At 41.4% G+C, this 20,712-nt stretch overlaps 1 protein-coding gene across 4 annotated transcripts in view; it reads right to left on the bottom strand.

The window, feature by feature from the left end:
• Window positions 1-16,817, bottom strand: part of Rbm33 (RNA binding motif protein 33) — a 99,597-nt gene extending 82,780 nt beyond the window's left edge. For 2 of the 4 annotated variants that reach the window (XM_021161824.2, XM_029477708.1), the window contains exons 1-2: window positions 15,904-16,816; window positions 2,096-2,174 (exon numbers count right to left, since the gene is read on the bottom strand). In XM_021161824.2, the coding sequence (XP_021017483.1) occupies window positions 2,096-2,174; window positions 15,904-15,946 (122 nt within the window). In that variant the 5' untranslated portion in view covers window positions 15,947-16,816. Of the gene's footprint in view, window positions 1-2,095; window positions 2,175-15,903 lie in introns of all 4 variants that reach the window. The other 2 variants (XM_029477709.1, XM_021161823.2) reach the window with 2 other exon arrangements.
• Window positions 16,818-20,712: the final 3,895 nt, after the last annotated feature.

The raw sequence follows: 20,712 nt of genomic DNA, 5'->3' as shown, positions 1-20,712 counted from the left end.
AAAAAAAAAAAAAAAAAGAGTAAATGAAAATCTCCTGTTGTACTGGCTGGTTTTGTGTGTCAACTTGACACAGACTGGAGTTATCTCAGAGAAAGGAGCTTCAGTTGAGGAAATGCCTCCATGAGATCCAGCTGTAAGGCATTTTCTCAATTAGTGATCAAGGGGGGAGGGCCCCTTGGAGGTGATGCCATCCCTGGGCTGATAGTCCTGGGTTCTATATGAAAGCAAGCTGAGCAAGCCAGGGGAAGCAAGCCAATAAGAAACATCCCTCCATGGCCTCTGCATCAGCTCCTGCTTCCTGACCTGCTTGAATTCCAGTTCTGACTTCCTTCAGTGATAAACAGCAATGTGTAAGTGTAAGCCGAATAAACTCTATCCTCCCCAACTTGCTTCTTGGTATGGTATTTTGTGCAGGAATAGAAACCCTGACTAAAGCACCTGTCTAATCTGTGCCTCAGAAGAACTTCTTAGTTAACAGACACACTAGAGGAAACAAACCACTGTGACTAAATTAAATCCCCCAGAAGTGTTTGGCTCCTAGTGGAGATAACAAGACAGACATGAGAGGCTTCCACATACTGCTAAACTAAAACATCAATGTGAACAACCTTTATACCTATATTCATGAACAAAAAATACAAGGGGGTTAGTTAGACTATATACAGATAAGCAGCAAGGCAGAAATCCTAGAAAACATATCATTTTGTTTCTTTCACAAAGAACTAAAGGCTTCAATTCTGATGAATAACCTCCAAAGGCCATGATTCAGTTAAAATCATGGTGTCCAGGGTGATACTGCGAAGGTAATGGGACTGAGTAGACGGGGACTAGTGAGAGGTCCCAGGAAACAGTGGGACATGAGTAGGTTTCTGGCTCATACCATACATGAGTGGTTTTACTTGACCATGTACCTCTCCCATGATATGCTTTCTCATCAGAGGCCCAAAGCTAATGAGGCAAATTACAAAAGTGGAGCCTCCAAAACTATGGGGCACACAACTTCCTACGTTAACTGTCCAAGCAGTTCATTGTAGCAACAGACAACACAAATAGGAAGAACCAACACTTCAAAATACAGACCTTTATCTGGATTTAATTTCAAACCATAGGAAATCAGACATGTACCTGCACTGTGTGAAAATGCACAGATACAGGCACACATGCAAACGTAACAGGTAATAGAGGAAATATGAACAATAGTCAGGCATGTATAATCAGGGATTTTCCTTACATGCAATATGGCTGTATGTGTAAAGTCTATATTTAAGAAATATTCTCAAGTGTTTCCAGTTAACCTGATTTGGGGGTTTGCAGACCATATAGATAAAAACTGATAATCCCCCAACCCCGACCTTCACCCACACAAATAAGATCCATCTCCTTCACACCCTAACAGTCCTCTCTAGAATCCTGACTGAGCACTGAATGAGTCAGGAAAGGCTAACTCATCTATCTAGGTTAATCATCCAAGAGTCCATTGTAAATCATCCTGTAAACTTCTGGGCACTTGTTCTTAAATGAAATCAATCCATAACCATAGTATATTTTTTGTTCACTTGCCTCAGCACCTAACATAGCCAGCCTACACCTAGTGCACCTACAGCATGCCTCCTCTAAAAGTAGAGCTCCCACAAGAGGCACCCACTACACTGAGATGACATCAGCCATCACCAACTGTTTTCCACTGTGTGTGCAACTGTGGTTTATAAAGCAGGCACGTTCACCTTCAGTAATAGTTAGGGAAACAAAATTAAAAGCTAATTGATATTAAAATGGAAAAAATGTTTAAAGTCTTGCTAACTACTGGGTAGACTATACACCAAAAGGTACTGTGGCATCCTAATGTTCATAGTGTTGTTCTACAAACAGAGAGAAAGTGGGCACATGCTCCACACAGCTACTTACAACATAAACTTGGACCTGGCCCTGGTGCAGCCTGAAGAGACCTCCCATCAGTCCATCAGGGAGGTTCATATAGGACAGGGAGGGCACCAAAGGGCCAGCACACTATCTTTGGTAACGATCTCTATTCAGTACAGGATCACAGACATCACACAAGGCACCGTGGGGGAGCCCAAGTATGGGCATAGCATACCTGTCCCAGTCCTCGTCAGCAGCTCTTCTTCTCCAGGACCGTTCTGCACCAGGCTTGTCAAACTGGTCAAAGTCATCATCTGTGAATTAGGGTACACTCAAGTCAGTTTTGTTAAATTAAGACAGATACAAGGCAATCGCTAGGAGACCAGCTTCCTTAGGAGTCGAGCCTAACCCTCCAGATTATCCATATAAGGCCATGCTGAAGCATTAGGTTTTTTAATAAAAGAAATCCAAAATGTATTGACTACTAGGCATGAAAATACAGCAAGAACAGCATTTTTAAATTATAACTTGTTACTGCACAAATGATTTGTTAAAAGTTAAGAGACTCAATATTTTCAACCTTTACATTTTCCAAATAAGTAACAGTAATAATTATAATGTAATATATTATAATGTACATAAACACATATACATATATGTAATAGTATAATGCAAGCTACATAAATTTTCTACTGGTCACAATTTATAAAAAGTAAAAACTGTCAAATCTTAAGGAGCAAATTTTCAACTGTATTATATTTAACTTGGTATAAGTCTGGCCATTAAGGCATGGAATCAGAACAGACAGCAGCAGTGGGTGCTTTGCTGCCATGTAAAACACACAGTTTACACATACAGCACAGTTGTATCTCAAAATGGTGACAAGAAGCCAAAGAGAGCTCAGAAACAGACAGAGCCCTTCTTTCTTTCCTTTGTAAAATCAAGTTATTATTTTCCTTACAAATTTGCTGGAAGTTTAAGTGTGACAATATATTTTCAAAATAGGAGAGGCACCTGACATTTATTTTTATTGTTAAAAAAAAAAAACACTAAAAACTGAAATTAAAGTTTTCATGTGAAGCTTAGCAGTGGTGGCACACACTTTTAATCCCAGCACACAGGAGGCAGAGGTAGGCAGATTTGAATTCAAGACCAGCCTGGTCTACAGAGCAAGTAAGTTCCAGGACAGTCAGGGCTACAGAGACACTGTCTCCAAAACAAAAATAAAACAAAAACAAAAGGGGTTGGGGGGGGGGGATTTGTACAGAGTCCACTCAGGCCAGAATACTTGAGTATTCTGATACAAATACCTATTGCCTAGGGCATTTATCTAGCACAAACTTTAAAATTAGCCACTAAGGTTTTAAACCAATCCTTTACCCAGTTAAGACTCCTGAGAGAATCTGATAAACTGTCTTTAGCAGGGAGTACTGGTGCACACCTTTAATCCCAGCACTTAGGAGGTAGAGGCAGATAGATGAGTTGGAGGCAGATAGTGAGTTTGAGGCCAGCATAGTCTACATAGTGAGTTCCAGGACAGCCAGGGCTACAGAGACGGGGTATGAGGGTTAGGTCCATAGGCTGCCTTTTAAATTTTACTATATAAAGTCTCTGAGAGGAACCAAATGAAATACAGATTACAGAAATTCACATGTTCAGAGTTGTGGCAGCAACAGACCCAGTGTTCCTCCAAAATCATAGGGCTCCTTGCCTGCCCCTGGTTCTCTAGCTGAGAGCTAGAGCCTCTGGTATCTTTTACCACACCCCCAGCCTACCTGCTCCTGAGGCTCACCTGTAGGGGGAACCCTTCTCCCACACCAAGAACCACGTGTAGGACAGATGCTCAACCAACAAGTCCTTCTCAAGAGGAAAACAGAAGCTTCACACTCCAGTCAGCAAAGGAATCAACAAGCAAAGAGCAGTAAGAAACCCAAGGAGAAGTAGGGAAACCAGCACTCACAGTCACACCACAGTATTATCTCAAATACCCATGGGGGGGGGGGGGGGAGAAAAAGGCTGAGGAGAGACAGACCAGCAAAGCTGAAAAGAAGAATCTTGAAATCAGACCAGACCACCTGCAGGGTAAAGGTTTAGATCAAGTCACTTAAAAAGGACACTTCCTATTGAGCTGCCTACAGGCTGTGCAGTGTACTCCAGGTTCCCAGGTTGTGAGCTGTAAACCCAGACTGGGGTAGGCTTTAGTGATAGCGCTGTCTTTGAGTCATCTGCTGCTGTAAGTATCTTTATCCATATTCCTGTGAGTAACCCCCATAAAACTCACTGGTTCACCAAATTGGACTTTAGCCTGTAGTGAATTTCTTATCTGGGGTGAATAGCTGTGTGTGTGTGTGTGTGTGTGTGTGTGTGCACGAATGTGTATTTTCCCTCTCCTCAGGTAAAGTCTTATGACACAGCATACATCAAAGAAACAAAAAGGTATAACCCTTCATACATGGAAATGAGAGGGAAGAGACAGCAGAAACTGCTTGTGAGAGGTTCATAAGGACATTTAAGTAGCCATCACTGATATTTATGCTCAAAAATTTATGTTCAAACTAGGAAGAACTAGAAATTAACATGGCAGTGCCATAGCAAAGGACACATAAAAAAAGCAAACCAGTACAAAACCAAATACATCTTGAAATTAAAAATAACAGGAGGGCTGACAAGATGGCTCAGCAGAGGTAAAGGATTTGTCACTGGGATTTCAAGTCCCAGAAGCACAGAAAGGTGGAAGTCAAACACCAATCCCCCAAGTTGTTCTTTGATCTATGTATGTGCACACACATACACACACACACACACACACACACACACACAAATTTAAAAAACAAATACATCACAGGAATCAGGCATGGTAGCTCACATGAGTAATTCTAGCACTCACTTGGGACACTGAATCAGGAGAATTGTGATGAGCACGAACCTGGCCAAAGCTATGAAGTGAGATCTAGGCTCAGGGATACAGTGTGAGACCCTGCCTCAATCAATCAAACAGACTAAATTCATTTACAAGACAGGGGTCACAAAAGCAGATTCAACAGGCAAAATAGGAAAAAAGCATCAAATGACCACTATTGCAAAAAATGTGGACCACCACTATCCCATGAATATAAACCAAAAAGAATATCAGAAAAATGGTACAAAGGAACAGGGAAAAACATCTAAAGATTGGCTGAAAACTTCCCAAATTTACTGAAAAACAATCAGCTTTCATATCTAGAAAAGCTCAGCAAATTTAATTTATAACACAATAAACACACACACACAAAGACAGAGAGAGAGAAGGAGACAGACAGACAGACAGACAGACACATTAAAATGTCCCAAAGCCAAAGCCAAGGAGAAAGCCTAGAGAAAGAGGAAAGGCCTCATCACTACAAGGTAACTAGAGTAAATGCTGCCCATCTCCAGAATCAGGAGTTGGGGGTTCAGGCAATAACAGAAAACTCAGGGTGCCTTATAGCCTGCAAAACTATCCTTCACAGAGATGAAAATTATATGCACAGAAAGCTGCAAACAAGATCTTGTGGTTAGCAGATCCACAATAATTGAACTATGTGATGTGTGAAAATTACTTCGTTACTGTTTTTTGAAATAAGGTGAAAATGATTTTAAGTTGAGATAACACTGGACATTAAGAGGACACTAAGTCAATGACTGGTGTCCTCATGAGGAAAAGGAAATTTGTAGACAAGACATAATACAGAGAAAGGCCCATGTCAGACCAGACAGTGAGGCTTCTAGACAAAGTATCATCAGGAACTGGAAAGAAAGGGTATGACATCCAAATTCCCCAGAGACTTTCTAGTCTCCTGACTGTAAATAACTTTCCATCAAGCTACCCACTTTGTGGTGCTTAGATATGCAGATTTATATCTTCTACTTGAATCTAGGGGTAAGAACCCCCTAGATGGCCTTTGTCTGCCATCCCCGTGGTCTTCTGAGCAGGGCATGCACATGTGTTCAAGTACACACTTCATGGTATCCCACATGCTTTCCCCCACTTCTCCATTAAATGGATACTCTTATAGACCTCCATAATTGCTCAGTCTCTTACTGAACTGTCAAGAGAATATTTCAGAGATTGTACTTTACAGATCTAGAAACGTCCCTTGCTCCCCTTTTGAAATTACTCTTTGTTGCTCTCTTTCTGAGCATGCTGTTCACCTAAATTCTAATAATGTACATAATACATTTGCTTTGGTTTCTTTTGTGGCCTAGAAGTTTCTTAGACGGTTACTTCAAAATATTTCTGGGCCTCCTGGTAGGTGGTTCCTATTTCTTTTCTTCCTGTGAGTAGGTCATACTTTTCTGGTGTACAGGCTGATTTTTTTTTTTTCATTTAAAACGATGTATACTGAATACTGCAATAGAGTAACAATTCATCTCGCCCATGTCCACAGCTGCTCCATATATTACTCAGGCAGGCTGTTATCCATTAAATGACTTCCAAACCATTTCTGCAAATACTATTTATTCCATCCCTTCTTGAATGAGGTTACTGGAATCCCTAGCCAGCCAGCGACCTAACAGGAATATCTTTAAATACCTCAATATAATAAGGTAAGGGAGAATTCACCCATAATGTATGGCCATGATAAAAATTAAACAAAGGAATCTGTATCAATACTCTGTAAAAGAACAAAAGAAAACCTTTGTTCTTAGAGTAAGCAAAGATTCTTTTATGTAACAGCAATACCAAAACCAATAGAAGATCTGACAAACTGAGCACCATCAGAAACTACATCTACTCTCCCAAAGGCAAATGAAAACAAAGCCAACAGCTCTTTCTTCCCCAGTGGACTAGTCCACTGAACTGTAGACCCTGAGCCTGCCCAAACACCACAGTGGGTAGCCTGGACCTCATCTGCCATCTTTAGTGAGTAGGAGCAGTGCTGTTGAATGGACCCCTAGTTCTGGGATTGTCAACATAAAAGGGAAGTGCTGATGCTAGAGTGGCTGTTTAAATTAGTACAATCTACAAGTCAAACTAACTTAATTTTACAAAGACAACTGAGTGAAGAGTTAGTGAAGAACAAGATATGCCATCCTTTCAGCTCACTGATGTGTCCACAATAAGGGTTGCACTGAGGTTGCATTTCTGGAAGGTCGGGAGTTCAAAGTTCTAAACTGTAGCAGAATATTAGCAGAGCCATTGTATCTGGCATGAATTCTGGAAAGATGGCAACTAGACTTTGTGGTAGCCTTTTGTAAATAGTCAGTGATTGCTGAGGCTTTATGGGGTTGCTCTTCTGAAGGATTCTCAGAGCTCTTGCACAACTTAGTTCTGAGACATACCTGGCAAACCAGTAAGCCTCCTATGGCTGAGAATTGCTTAGGTAATGGTTCCTTCTGACAACCCCTAGATCAGACAAGAGATTTGGCTATACAGAAACTGACTTGCTAACACTGCCTTTTGTGCAACAATAATGCAAAATGAGTTTAAGGTTCAGTACTTGAGAGGCTAATACCCTGCTACTGAGAAGTCTAAATTCATCTTGCAGGATCTTTCTTTAGATCAACCATCCCTTATAACGCTGAACACCAACATCTAACCCCTTAAACACACATTGTTGGTTTTTCATACAACCAACTCTCATTTCAAAGCTAAGGAAACCCCTCTCCACTCATTTCATTAGCATAAGAGAACAAATTCCAAGATTTTTAGAAACTGTGCATAGGGATCAGAAACAAGGCCCATTCTTTCATTATACTACATACAGTTAATGCCTATCAAAAATCCTGACCACTATAACCCCAGAACATGCCCTTATTTACAAATAGCAAAGACCTTGCACATATAATTAGTTCAGATAAAAATCATTCTATTAGAGTGGGTCCCAAAACCAGTAACTAATGTGACAAGCCACTCCCATACACCTAAAAGTAATAGAGGGCCTAAAGTTATTTCTGTACCAGTGCTGACAACAGTGCCATTATAGTAAGCAAAAGGCGGAAAACACAAGTACAGTTCAGGGAAAATGCCTTGTGTGCCTTTTTAATGTGTTTTATACACATAATATAGGATATGTTTTACACATATAATATAGGCATAGGCAAGATGTACCCACTGGTGCAACAGTTCCATGACTGTGATGAGGGTAATTAAATGTTTTAATTGGATTTAAGGCCTGCTCCATAGAAAGGAATTATTCCTACAACTATACTTCTAGTCAACAGTCCATGGCTAGAGAGGGTCACAAGACATTGTGGAGAAGCTACTACTGTTACTAGGCTAAATAGGCAAATGTACTCCTCAAACTGCTCCTGAATATTTTATTTACACCCTTAAGTAAGAGCTGCTCTTCGACTTTATCTAAGAAGCTTCTTTTTATAGTGGTTACTGACAACTCAAAACTGATCAAAGTGCTGACAGTGTCTGTTCCATGTTCAGCCCTAAATCAAGTATCTGTTATCACCCCATCCAAAGCTCAGGGAACATCTTAGAAAAGGGGACACAAAGAATGTAAGAGCTGGAGAAAGGCTGTCTTCCAGATATGACATGGCACATCACTCATGAACTCACAGCAGCTACCTCACAAGACTAGACTGTTCAACACTGTATCAAGGATGGGGGAGGAGCTTATAAGACTTCAACCTTTCCAGGGGGTTTATAGGCAGTTAATGCAGTTAAGTGGAAGGACACAAGAGGATGACCTCACCCCCATGAAGATCTACTAGTAGTTAGTTAATGGTTGCTGGAAGAGAATGTTTCTTCAATGCTACAGCCACCACTGTTAGGTTGCCTATTCTCCTGTGTAAAAAAAAAAAAAAAAAAAAAAAAAAAAAAAAGTCCCTCACTCATGTTCACATAACCAACTTCAACTAAACTGGAGACACCAAAAAAGGTAGACTAGCAAGGAAGATGATCAGTAGGAGTAAAAAGAGACTACATAGGGTAATGAGGGTTAAATATGATTAAAAAAAATACATTACACACTGTATAAAAATTGTTGTAATACTAAAACCTGTTATTGTATTTAATAGCATACTACTAAAAGTGTAATAGTATTAATTTAAAAATATAAAAAAAAACTACAAAAAATAGACTAAAGCTGACATTTCATTTTTTAAAAAGCTTTAAAAGGTACAATGATAGAAGAAATAGAAAGAACTTTAAACCCATGTGTAGTTTCACAGTCGAGCAATCTTCCTACACTGCTACTTTCCAAAGTCCCCAGAACTTCCTCAGAGCAGCATACAGCCCATGTGCACTCTCATGCAAAGACAACTGAAACAGCCTCTGTAATCAAAGATTAAAACCTAAAATCAAACTTGATATTTGGGGGGAGGGAGGCTCCTCTCTTTAACAGGGCATATAGATGTTTTCTCTCTTTAACAATGCATACAGAACAAGAAAACTATGGGCAAAACAGAGAACAAATTTATAAATGAAGGAGGTATTGAACCCAGGAATGCATGGTTTGTTCAACACTGAGAATCTATTAACACAACACTATGTTAAGAAACTGGAAAAGGATGCTGGGCGTGGTGGCACACGCCTTTAATCCCAGCACTTGGGAGGCAGAGGCAGGCGGATTTCTGAGCAGGCCAGCCTGCTCTACAGAGTGAGTTCCAGGACAGCCAGGGCTACACAGAGAAACCCTGTCTCGAAAAACCAAAAGAAAAAAAGAAAAAAAAAAAAAAAAAGAAACTGGAAAAGGGAGATCCATGATTACCTCTGCAACCAGAGAAGTATTTGATTCAAACACTATCAACAACCTACATAGCAACTGTCACACTCAAGGTAAGACATTTAAAAATCAGCCACTAAACTGTAAACCAAGACAAAGAGATCAAGACATCTCTCACTACCCACTGTATTGGACTTGGTATTGGAGGGACAGCCAATACTCTCTAGTCAAGTACCTGACTTCCAAAAAAGAGAAACATAGATGAAGATACAACTATATAACTAGAAAAATCTAAATTTCTCAATTATTAAAACCAGAATCCAACTAGTTTTAACTGTCTCAATTACCGAAGTGTCCTGGTTAGTGTTCTATCAATTTGACACAAGATAGGGTCATCTGAGAAGAAGGAACACATTTGAGAAAAATGCTTTCATCATACTGACCTGTAGGCAAGTATACAGAGCATTTTCTTGATTGGTATTTGGTGTGGGAGGGCCCAGTGTACTGGGGCAGTAATGGTCCAAGAAACCAAGCTGAGCAAGTCAGCATCAGTTCCTACCTTGAGTTCTTGCCCTGACTGATGGACGGTGATGTGAAACATAAGCTAAAATAAGCCCTCTCCTCCCCAAATTGTTTTCAGTCAAGATGTTTCAACATAGCAACAGAAACCCTGTAATAACCAAAGACAACAGAGGAGCTTTTGTATAAAATACTAAGACATTTGAGAATGTAAAGGTTGGAAAAAACAAACTAGGGCTAGAGAGGTGGCTTGGCAGTTAAGAGTTCAATAACCACAAGGTGGCTCACAACCATCTATAATGGGATCTAATGCCCTCTTTTGTCATGCAGACATACATGTAAATAGAACACTCTTATACATACATACATACATTAAAAAAAAAAAAAAACAACAACAACAACAACAAAGGGCTGGAGATATCTCTGTGGTTTAGAGCACTGACTGTTCTTCCAGAGGTCCTGAGTTCAATTCCCAGCAACCACATGGTGGCTCACAGCCATCTGTAATGGGATCTGATGCTCTTTTCTGGTGTGTCTGAAGACAGCTACAGTGTACTCATATACATAAATTAAACTCATATAAAAAAAATAACCCATTGTTTAAAAAAAAAAAAAACTAGACCACCTAAAACGACAATATGTCAACTATTAGAAAGAAAAACAAGGGGCCAGAGAGATGACTCAGTAGCTATAAAGCACCTCCTGTTCTTCAAGAGGTCCAATTCCCAACAACCACAGGGTCGCTCACAACCATCTGTAATGGGTTCTAATGCCCTCTTCTAGTGTGTCTGAAGACAGTGATAGTGTACTCACATGTATCAAATAAATACATCTTTAAAAAAAAAAAAAACACCTTAAATTATGTTAACAAACCTCTCAAAATCCAAGTCACAATACCAACAGAATTCTGCACAAACTCCCAGGTGGTGATTATAACGTTCAGTGTTTTTAATGCACCAGATTAATCAAAGAGCATTCTGGAAAGCACATGCCGTGTTACAAGAACATGTGCATACAACATGCAAATAAGCCACAATATTTAAAAGCTACTAACTAGAAACCCTACATAACAGGATGGGGACTTCAGTACATGGAAGCACAGAAGGCCCAAGTTCATACCATAGCCAAAAACAAGGCCTTCTGGGTTATGCAAAGGTATGTGAAAAGGAAAGAGGAAGTGACACGGAGAACTCTGAGAGGAAAATATTCAAGAACAGATACATGTCACAAGGTAAAGCTAAAACTGCCACAATGAGTTTAAAACAAGGTCACAGGGAAGACCATAGGGCCAATCATCAAAACAAGAACTTAGAAATAAGAAATACATTTGCTGCCCAATTTTTAAAAAGTGAATGCATGAACACGTCATTACAAGGCACATAAAGATTCATTTGAGAACTATAAGTAGTATAAAATACAACATTGAAGCTACTTTTCCCACATACATTAGCAAAAATTCAGACTCATTTAAAAGAGAAAGGGAGGGCTGGTGAGATGGCTCAGTGGGTAAGAGCACCCAACTGCTCTTCCGAAGGTCCAGAGTTCAAATCCCAGCAACCACATGGTGGCTCACAACCATCCGTAATGAGATCTGGCGCCCTCTTCTGGAGTGTCTGAAGACAGCTACAGTGTACTTACATGTAATAAATAAATAAATAAATCTTAAAAAAAAAAAGAGAAAGGGAATATTTGACTGATGGAATGACAGAACAGTACCAAGTATTAAGGATGACTAAAAAGTAGCTACCCAAACTCTCCATTTATATGCCTCAGTAAACCCAATCTTAAAGGTATCCATCTTGAGACATTAGCACAAGCAAGACCCTACAGTGAAAAAGAAAAAAAAAAAAAAAGATGCTCATGAAATACTAATGGTAGATGGATGCATCTCTAACCTACAGACACAGAAAAGAAATGGTTCTCAAGTGAACAAGCAAACCCAGAATGATAAACAGGTTCTATTCACTATTAAAAATACAGTTATCTGTGTATGTACAGGATTATCTTCCAAGATGGCTATGTATACAACAGATCTTTCCCTATCTGAAAAACTACACTCAAGGACTGGGAAGAAGTCTCAGTTAATGAAGGTCTACCACACAAGCATAAAGACTTTGTCCAAATCCCCAATACCCACATAAAAAACTGGACCATAAGCTTTTGAGTCCATCCATCACCCCTATGCTAAAAGATGGGAGAAGGAAGAGTCAGAGAATCCCTCTGGCTTACTGGCCAGACAGCCTAGCTCAAATGGATGGATTCCATGCTCAGAGAGATCCTGTCTCCAAACGGTGAAGAGTGATAGATACATGGACCACTGTCCTCCACACACACACACACACACACACCTATACACACTCATATGATCACATATATACTATGTGTGCAGGGTGTCAAAAACATACCTTATGGTCACTGTAAGATTCATTTTAACTTGCCAGACACAGTAGAACTAAGCCTATCTAGCCACTGAGGTAACATTAAACTGACAAAAACATAGCCTCAAAACAACAAAAACAAAAACCTAATCCATGAGCTAAGCAACATCAAAATGTTGATAAATGTTGACAGTGGGTTCATTCTTTTTACATTAGGTATGTCTTAAATTTCTTAATCTTTTTCTTCAGTAAGACTGACCCAAGAAACAAAATTTTACAAGTACATTTTAGTTTCCTCACCTATAAAACCATTGTATGTAAGGTCCAAGATTACTGTTAAATTGTGAGACAAGGCACGCATTCCAGTTCATGAGCTGCTTTATAAACTGTTAGGCCTTAACATACAAATCAGTTGCAAGGGTTTTTGCTAAAATTTATGTCCTAACTTTTCATTTTATATTGCAAAGTAAGCACTAGCCCATGAAATTTATTATTTGCTCTACAATGTGTCCTTAAAGACCGATTTTTGCATTTATGTTGATCTCTATGTCCAATGTTACAGGTGCAATATTCTTTTTACCAGCAGCAAGCACCCCATGCTTCCCTCACCCTTACTTGGCAAGAGCGACTATCTAAAGTTACGGGCATGCTTGATTCCTGTAAGACCTAAGTCTCACACCGACATAATTGTACCTCTGTGATCATCTATTTTGGCCACCTAGTGATACCATTAGTTTCTGGTTACATTCTAGACATTGAAAATATTACTACTACTACTACCACCACCATCAACCCCTTACAATATTGAGATTAATTTTAAACTGACAATTCTGGGACATTTAATTGATTTAGTTTAACAATGCAGTTACATTAGGCAACAACCAGGTTTTGTTGGGGAAGCGGGTAAAGACAGACTCTCACTATGCAGCCCAGGTGGCCTCAAACTTATAATCCTTCCACCTCAATTTCCCAAGTGCTGGGATTATAAACCCATGCAAGGTACACAGCAGCCTTTTAATGTAATGAGACAGAAGTCAAAGTGTGGCACAGTACACACTAGAACTACCCATGAAGCTTGTGCAGTACTAAATCATAATGCCAGTGTGGAATCTAACTGTAAACTCGAAAGCCACTGTGCTAGGTGATATGCTAAACGGAGGTGTCACGTAAGCAATCTACAGATATAAAGACGGTATTACCTACAATGTAAATATTTCCAGTGTAATGGCTTTGTTGGTTCTACAGCAAACATTGGAAATCTAATGTACAGAAGAAAGGGTGTTGTTTTCTTTTAAATAAAATATTTCAATCTCTAACTCATCTATCAAGTATATGCTGAACACATGTACAAGGTCAGGAATTTGGGGTGCATGGCAAGGCAGGCAGACATGCTTGTCCTCACAGGTCTTAAAAAACAATTTACAGATTAAGGTAATTGTTCAAGAGAAAATAAGAGTGTTACTAGATGGAGAGGGAGGCACTGAGGTAGCAAACAGATAAATAGTAGCCAATAATTTCTCTAGTAAGGCCTCCTCCCTCAGGAGCCGGAGCATGTTGAATCAGGAGACAGTTACAGGATATTTGATCACACTGTGAACCCCCAAGATTGTGTTACTTACTTTAAAAAAAAAAACTGTTTCTAGTTGTATCTCAGCCTTAGCACACACCTTTAATCCCTCTGCTGGAATACTGACATGCCCTTAGTACACACTTTTAATCCCAAACAAGGAAGGTAAAGTTAGCTTATAGAAGAAAGCACCAATGTTTGAAAGGGATGTCTAATTGAGTGGCAGACAATTAGTGAGAATAAGGGAGGGAGGGAGAGAGGGAGGGAAAGGGAAAGAAGGGAAAAGAAAAAGGAGGAAGGGGGCAGTTTTCCTGGGAGAGTTTTACAAAGACAGGTTGAAGAGAGAACAAGCCAGAAAATGAGAAGAAGCCAGATTAGGAAAGGTTGCTAGAGTTAGTGTGAGGCCAAACAGAGCAATCCAGGAGAAGCCCAGAGAAGCCAGATTGATCAGCTTGAGAAGAGTTTGAGCCAGAACAGCTAAGTTGAACCAGCCAGGGTTCAGAAAGAACTAGAAAGGGTGAACTTACCCAACAGTAAGCCTCAGAGATGACCAACTACCAATAGGAGTGTAACCCCTTCAAGGCAGGAACAGTGTACTGCACATGGGCTGAAGAGGTCCAGCAGTTCCAGGACTGCAGAGCTGCTGAGCACCAAGGTGAATATTCAAAAGAACTTGCCTACTTTCCCAAGGAGTCTGGATTAAGTCTAAGCAATGGGAATGCTGACAAGATATTAAGATGGAAGAAAAATTCCAAACTTCCAAAAAGGCAATCTAGCCTTCTAAAATTACGACCCTCAAACTTTCTGGCTAAAAACTAATAGACAGCCCTCAAGTTTTATTTGTGTGGATATTTATCAGTTTTTACGATTAAAGTTTTAAATGAGAAACTTAAAAGATCATAAAAGCACATAGTCCCCAAGCCATCAATGTCAAGTCTTCACATGCCACACAGCCTCTGGAAAACCAAACCACACTAGTGAGAAAAAAATTGGAAAATGAAAATATCATCTTCATCTTTTAAAAACAGCTTTGACCCAAGGGTTCCCATAACTCTGAGACTCACATATAAAACCTTAGTTTTTACCTTCTCTAATCAGGTAAAGCAGACAAAATGTATTTTAAACATTTAACTAGAAAGCCTCGAATCTGCATGTTAAAAAAAAAAAAATCATCTATGTAAGCTGGCAGTGACATATACCATACCACATCCTGCCAGAAATGGCATTCTGGATGTAGTCTTTGCCATTTGGGTTTTTGTTTTGAGGTCAGAACTCCTAAGCAGGGTTGTTTAACATGCCCACCCCAACCCCCAATCTGTAAGCATCACTAACACCTCTGGAATATGTAGAATAGTTCAAGTGTCTATTGCCAGAACTAGCTGGCAAATGCTTTTGTTATCCACATTTTACCGTGAGGGTCTTCTTTTATCCAAGTCCTGAAACGTCATTTTTTTTTTATTGTTCCACATCTTTTTTAAAAATCCTCATTCAACAAAATGTGGTTTTACTTATAACTGGTTAGTCTTTCCATATCGTTTACGATTGCGAAATGAAAATACCCAAACAACTGGTTCAGTAACTAACCCTTTGTACACGGTCTTCATCCCTTTCAAGCATACTGCCAAACACAAGTTTTCCTTAGATGATAATAGGTTTATTTAAAGCACTCTAATAAACCGCAAAATTCTTTTTACACTGAGTAGGCTGCTTGCCGCTGCCCAGGGCGCATCTTCCAAGAAGACTGGAAGTCGCCAGGGCCGCCCGACCCCCGACCCCGTCGCGGGGCCGCCGCCGACCTCGCGTCGCCGCCTCGGGCCTAACGCTCCGCGCTCCCGGCCTGAACGGCGGCGGCAAGCCCGGGGCGGCTCCGTCTGTGGCGGGGCAGCACGAAGGCCCTACATAAAGGGTGCCCGGTCTACGGCCCCCGCCGCGGCCCACCTACCTCCAGCGCCTGCTCCTCCGCCCGCGCCCAGGGCGGCCGCCATAGTGGTCCCCGGGCCCGGCCTTCAGCCGTCCCCCGAGCTCCTGGCAGGCCGACGGCTCTGGTGCGGGCCGGGGAGGCGGGGGAGCGGCGAGGGCCGGCGCCCGCGAGCGAGCAGAGGCGAGGCCCGCGCGTCGCACCCTCGCCTCCGCAGGAAGAAAACAACACTACGGCAACATGGCTGCGCCGCGGTGCACGCCGGGAGCAAGGCGTGCGGAAGAGCCAGACGGCGGCGGGCGGACGCCTAAGGTCCCGGGTGCCTGACCGCCAGCGAGTGCCCGGCGGCGCGCGCTAGAAAGAGCTGCGCACAGACACAGCTTCGGCCGGGCTGGAAGGCCGAGGCTTCAGGCGGGAGGAGTGTGGACGGCCACACGCCGTAAAGTCGAACCGGAGGCCGTCATAAATCGCCTTGCAGCAGTAGGCGCGGCTGCGCTTTACGACGGCTGAGCCGCCGTGGCAAGTGGAGCCGAAGCGCGGCCGGCGACGCTAACGGCCGAGTCTGGCTTCCGCGCCCCCAAGCTTGAGGCGCGCGAACGCTGCATCGACGCACGCGCACTCGCGTTCGCGCTAGCTGGCGGAAACCTTAGCGCTTAGGGTCTTAGGAAAGGAGAGGAGGTGTGTGGCGGTGGGACTAGGTACCACGACCTCAAAGACGGACGCCAGAGCATCCTAAAGCAAGCCCCCAAGCCTGCGTCTTAGAGGACGAGGTTTCGGGCAAAAGCGAGCTGGGAAGGCGGAGGAGCCCCGCAGGTGGGCCCCTTGGAGAGGCCGGGCATGGAGGCTGGTCGCCGCTCAGTGAGAATTCCAGACGCGGGCATCCACATTCCCGGAAAGTCTTAGGGAGCTGAAAGAATGTCTGCTGTGAAATTCAGCTTTTAGGTGATTGAAAATTTTCCCCATTAAAAAAAAATCCCTAAAATCCCTGTTTTATAATGTTCATTTAAGAAACAGAAGGAAAAAAAAAAACAATTTCCTTTTTTAAAAAAATCCTCATTGATTTATCGTCATGAAGTCGTTGCCCAATAAAAGTAAGCCTGGCATGGAGCCTCACTGACTAACTAGATTTCTGTCAGAAAGCACATTAATTCATATCTAAACTGCTTGAACCCCTTGTCACCTTTTCCTAATTTTTTACACTGTTCAGGATGGAATACCCAGCTGAGAATATTTTCAAGATAATATCAGTGCTGGTCTTGAGAAAGACCTCTCAAAAATATGTACAATGATAAAATTACTTCGTAATACTTTATAACGTATTACACATGAAAAAAAGACGTGTATTTCAATTATAGCAAATGAAGATTACATTGCTCAGTCAAAGGCCACTGAATCTCCACTTCGAATGAGTCAGGATTTCAACTCTATGTCTGCCTTGACTCAAATCTCATGCTCTAACATAGCTATGACCTTAAGAAAGTAGTTTTCTTAATTTCACCTAAAACTGAAATTCTCCAGGACAGGAAACTCTAAACATTTTGTAATGAAACATTCACTAGAAAAACATTTAACCTGTATGTAGGAACACCTAGTATTTAGAGATGTGATCACTTGCTGTGAGTACAGGTTTAATCACCCCCTTTTCCTTATCACTACATACCACTTCAGTCAGCTCTCTAACTTCCTCTAGAAACCTGTTAAAGGCTCAGTGTCAACCAGGAAACCAAACTGCAATGCTTGTGGTGAAAATGGTCTCTTGACTGGTGCATTGCTTCTGGTTTCAGAGCACGGCTCAGTCCTTACATACCTCACAGGAACCTAGCCCTCTATGTTTTCCTAGTTGAGGTTACTATCTAAACGTGAGGGTTTAAAAATGAACTCTCAGCCCAGCGTGGTGGCACACACCTTTAATCCCAGCACTTGGGAGGCAGAGGCAGGCAGATTTCTGAGTTCAAGTCCAGCCTGGTCTACAAAATGATTTCCAGGACAGCCAGGGCTACACAGAGAAACCCTGTCTCGAAAAACAAAAAAAAGAAAAAAAGGAAAAGAAAACCTCTCAGAGCTACTAGATACACTGGCTTCTACAGGTCAGGAGCTTTTAAGCCGAGGAGACTCCTTCCCCTCAGTGAGTACCTAGGTGGTCTTGGGGACACACTGTGCCTTCATTGACACCTAACACCCAAGTCTTGGCTTTTGAATCCTATATTCCAAAAGAATAATTTCTATTTGAAACACTTCACCCAAGTTAACTAACACTTCAATTATGAGTGAATAAAAATCTTGTGTACCTACAGAATGAAGTAGGAGAACAATGTCTTTTGTGGAGATCAAAGACGTCTACCTAACACCCAATGTAGTCACTGACCAGCTATAATAAAGACTTTCTATTGGCTTAAATAAATAAGCAAACAAATAAATAAAATGGAATAGTGACTGAAAGCACAAAAAGTAAAGCAAGTTAGAAGCTCAGGCAGTCTGTAAGTCATGGAATGATCATTTCTTCACATTCTATGCCTCCATAAGGGCCATACATTTTACGAATTAAAAAGTGGGGCAAGTGAAGATTAAATTAATCAAAAATCTCTGAATCTGCACTTTCAACAAATGAATCAGGATTTCAACTCTGTATCTGTCTTGACTCAAATCTCATGCTCTAACATAGCTATGGCATTGAGAAACTAAAATTTTCTAACAAGAAAGAAATGGAATTCAGTGATCGATCCGTTCTCCAAGGAGAGACTCTTTCTACATTCACATTTTCTTGTTGAAGAGACAATATCTCCACTGCCTGCCCCGGGTGCATGCTTTCATGTCTTTCCTTCCATTATGAACTCTCCCTCTGGAATCATAGACCCAAATGTATACTTTCATATGTTTAAAAAAAAAAAGGCTATCTGAGTTAGTTGTTGAGAAACCAAGAGAAACTTCTACGGAAGGATGTTCTATGCAGGTTTATAATCTTCAAAAGCATCACATTTATGAAAGTCTGGGAAAAACAGGGAGGTGGAATTCCTGGCTAAAGAAGAGTCATGGCCACCAAGTACAGCTCATGACTGAAATGGCTCTCCCAGAGAGATGTATCAGTGGGGCAACTCGTGAAAACAGGAAGGCCACAGGATCAGAGAGGTGGAATATGACAGTTAACTGCTTGATTTTGATTGTTGTGGTGATAAGTAAGAATGCTTTTGCATAATAAATATAAAGGTGGGGTGGATACCTACTCAGAATTCACATAGTAATGCATTCAACCAAAACATGGAGTTGGAGGGATGGTTCAGTGGTTAAAAGCATATACTGAGGGGCTGGAGAGATGGTTCATCCATTAAGAGCACTGACTGCTCTTCCAGAGGTCCTGAGTTCAATTCCCAGCAACCACATGGTGGCTCACAACCATCTGTAATGGAATCCAATGTCCTCTTCAGGTGTGTCTGAAGACAGCGACAGTGTACTCCTATACATAAATAAATAAACCTTTCACATACAAAAAAGCATATACTGCATTCACAGAGGAGCAGTGTTTGGGTCTTTCAAGGCTGTGGAACCTTTAATGTTGAAAACTGGTTGGCAAAAGTGGGACACTAGGGAAGGCCTTTGAAGGTTATACCCCATCTTTATCCAGACTCTACTTTCTTATCAGTCAAGGTATGAATAAGTTGTACAGCATGCTTCCATTGAATCACTCCTCCCATGATGCTCTCCTCTACCAGGATGAATTGTACCCCCTAAAACCTGAATCCAAAATAAACCACCCTAATAAATGTGCAAAATGTGTGCAGGCACTTTGGGGAAGCTTAGCAGTTTCTGTAAAAAATAAAAGTACATGTATCTGGTCAGTGAGATGGCCCAGCAGGTAATGCACTGAACCTAACAGCCTGAGTTTAGTTCCCAGAGCCCACAGAGTAGAAAGAGAAGAAGGAAGGAAGGAAGGAAGGAAGGAAGGAAGGATGGAAGGAAGGAAGGAAGGAAGGAAGCAAGCAAGCAAGCAAGCAAGCAAAAGGAATAACTGAATTACACAGCTTATTCTCTGACCTCCATGCACTGCCAGGGCATACACACACAACAATATTTTAAAGTACACTTCTTATATAACCCATCAGGCATTTACCCAAGTGAACTTAAGATGTGTGTTCACAGAAAAACCTGTGTGTTTATAACTTTCATGTCAATGCTTATCTGTGATTATCCTTCAGTGGGTGACTGGATGAATTGGTAGGTTCATGTCATGGAATACAACTCAGAAATAATGATTGAACTCCTGAATCCAGGAGTGGTGATACACACCTTTAATCTGGGCCACACCTTCTTCTGGAGGCCTCCTTAAGGACTTTTGAAGAAGGAAGGCTCACTCTTCAACTGCTTGCACTTACTTGCCAGCACATTTGTTAGAACCTACTTCTACAGAAGACAAGCTCAAACAACTAGCCTCATGGGACTAAGCAACTACTAGATTCTTGGACTTCCCATCCATGGCTGCCCAATGTTGGGTTAGTTGGACTACAGACTGCAAGTCATCACAATAAACTCCCTTAATATGTAGAGACGTTCCATAAGATCCATGACTCTAGAGAACACTGACTCTTACACCCACTGTACCCAGACTTTTGGCTACTTTATGGGTTCCTTTTTTTTTTTTTAAACCACCCTTCTCCACACATATTACACTCTTCCAACCCCACAACACTAGGTAGGAAAATAAGAGGGCTAGAGGGGAAAGGGACATTAATATTGTTAGACTACTTTCTGCTGATTAGGGGCAAGTTTGATCCTCACTATCAGTGCATGTCCACTTGACAAACCACAACAGCAACCAGCAGGGGGAGGGGGAGGGGCGAG

The sequence above is a fragment of the Mus caroli genome, chromosome 5 (genome assembly GCF_900094665.2).
Source record: "Mus caroli chromosome 5, CAROLI_EIJ_v1.1, whole genome shotgun sequence".
Classification (NCBI taxonomy): Eukaryota; Metazoa; Chordata; class Mammalia; order Rodentia; family Muridae; genus Mus; species Mus caroli.
This window is presented reverse-complemented; position numbering and strand designations above follow the sequence as displayed.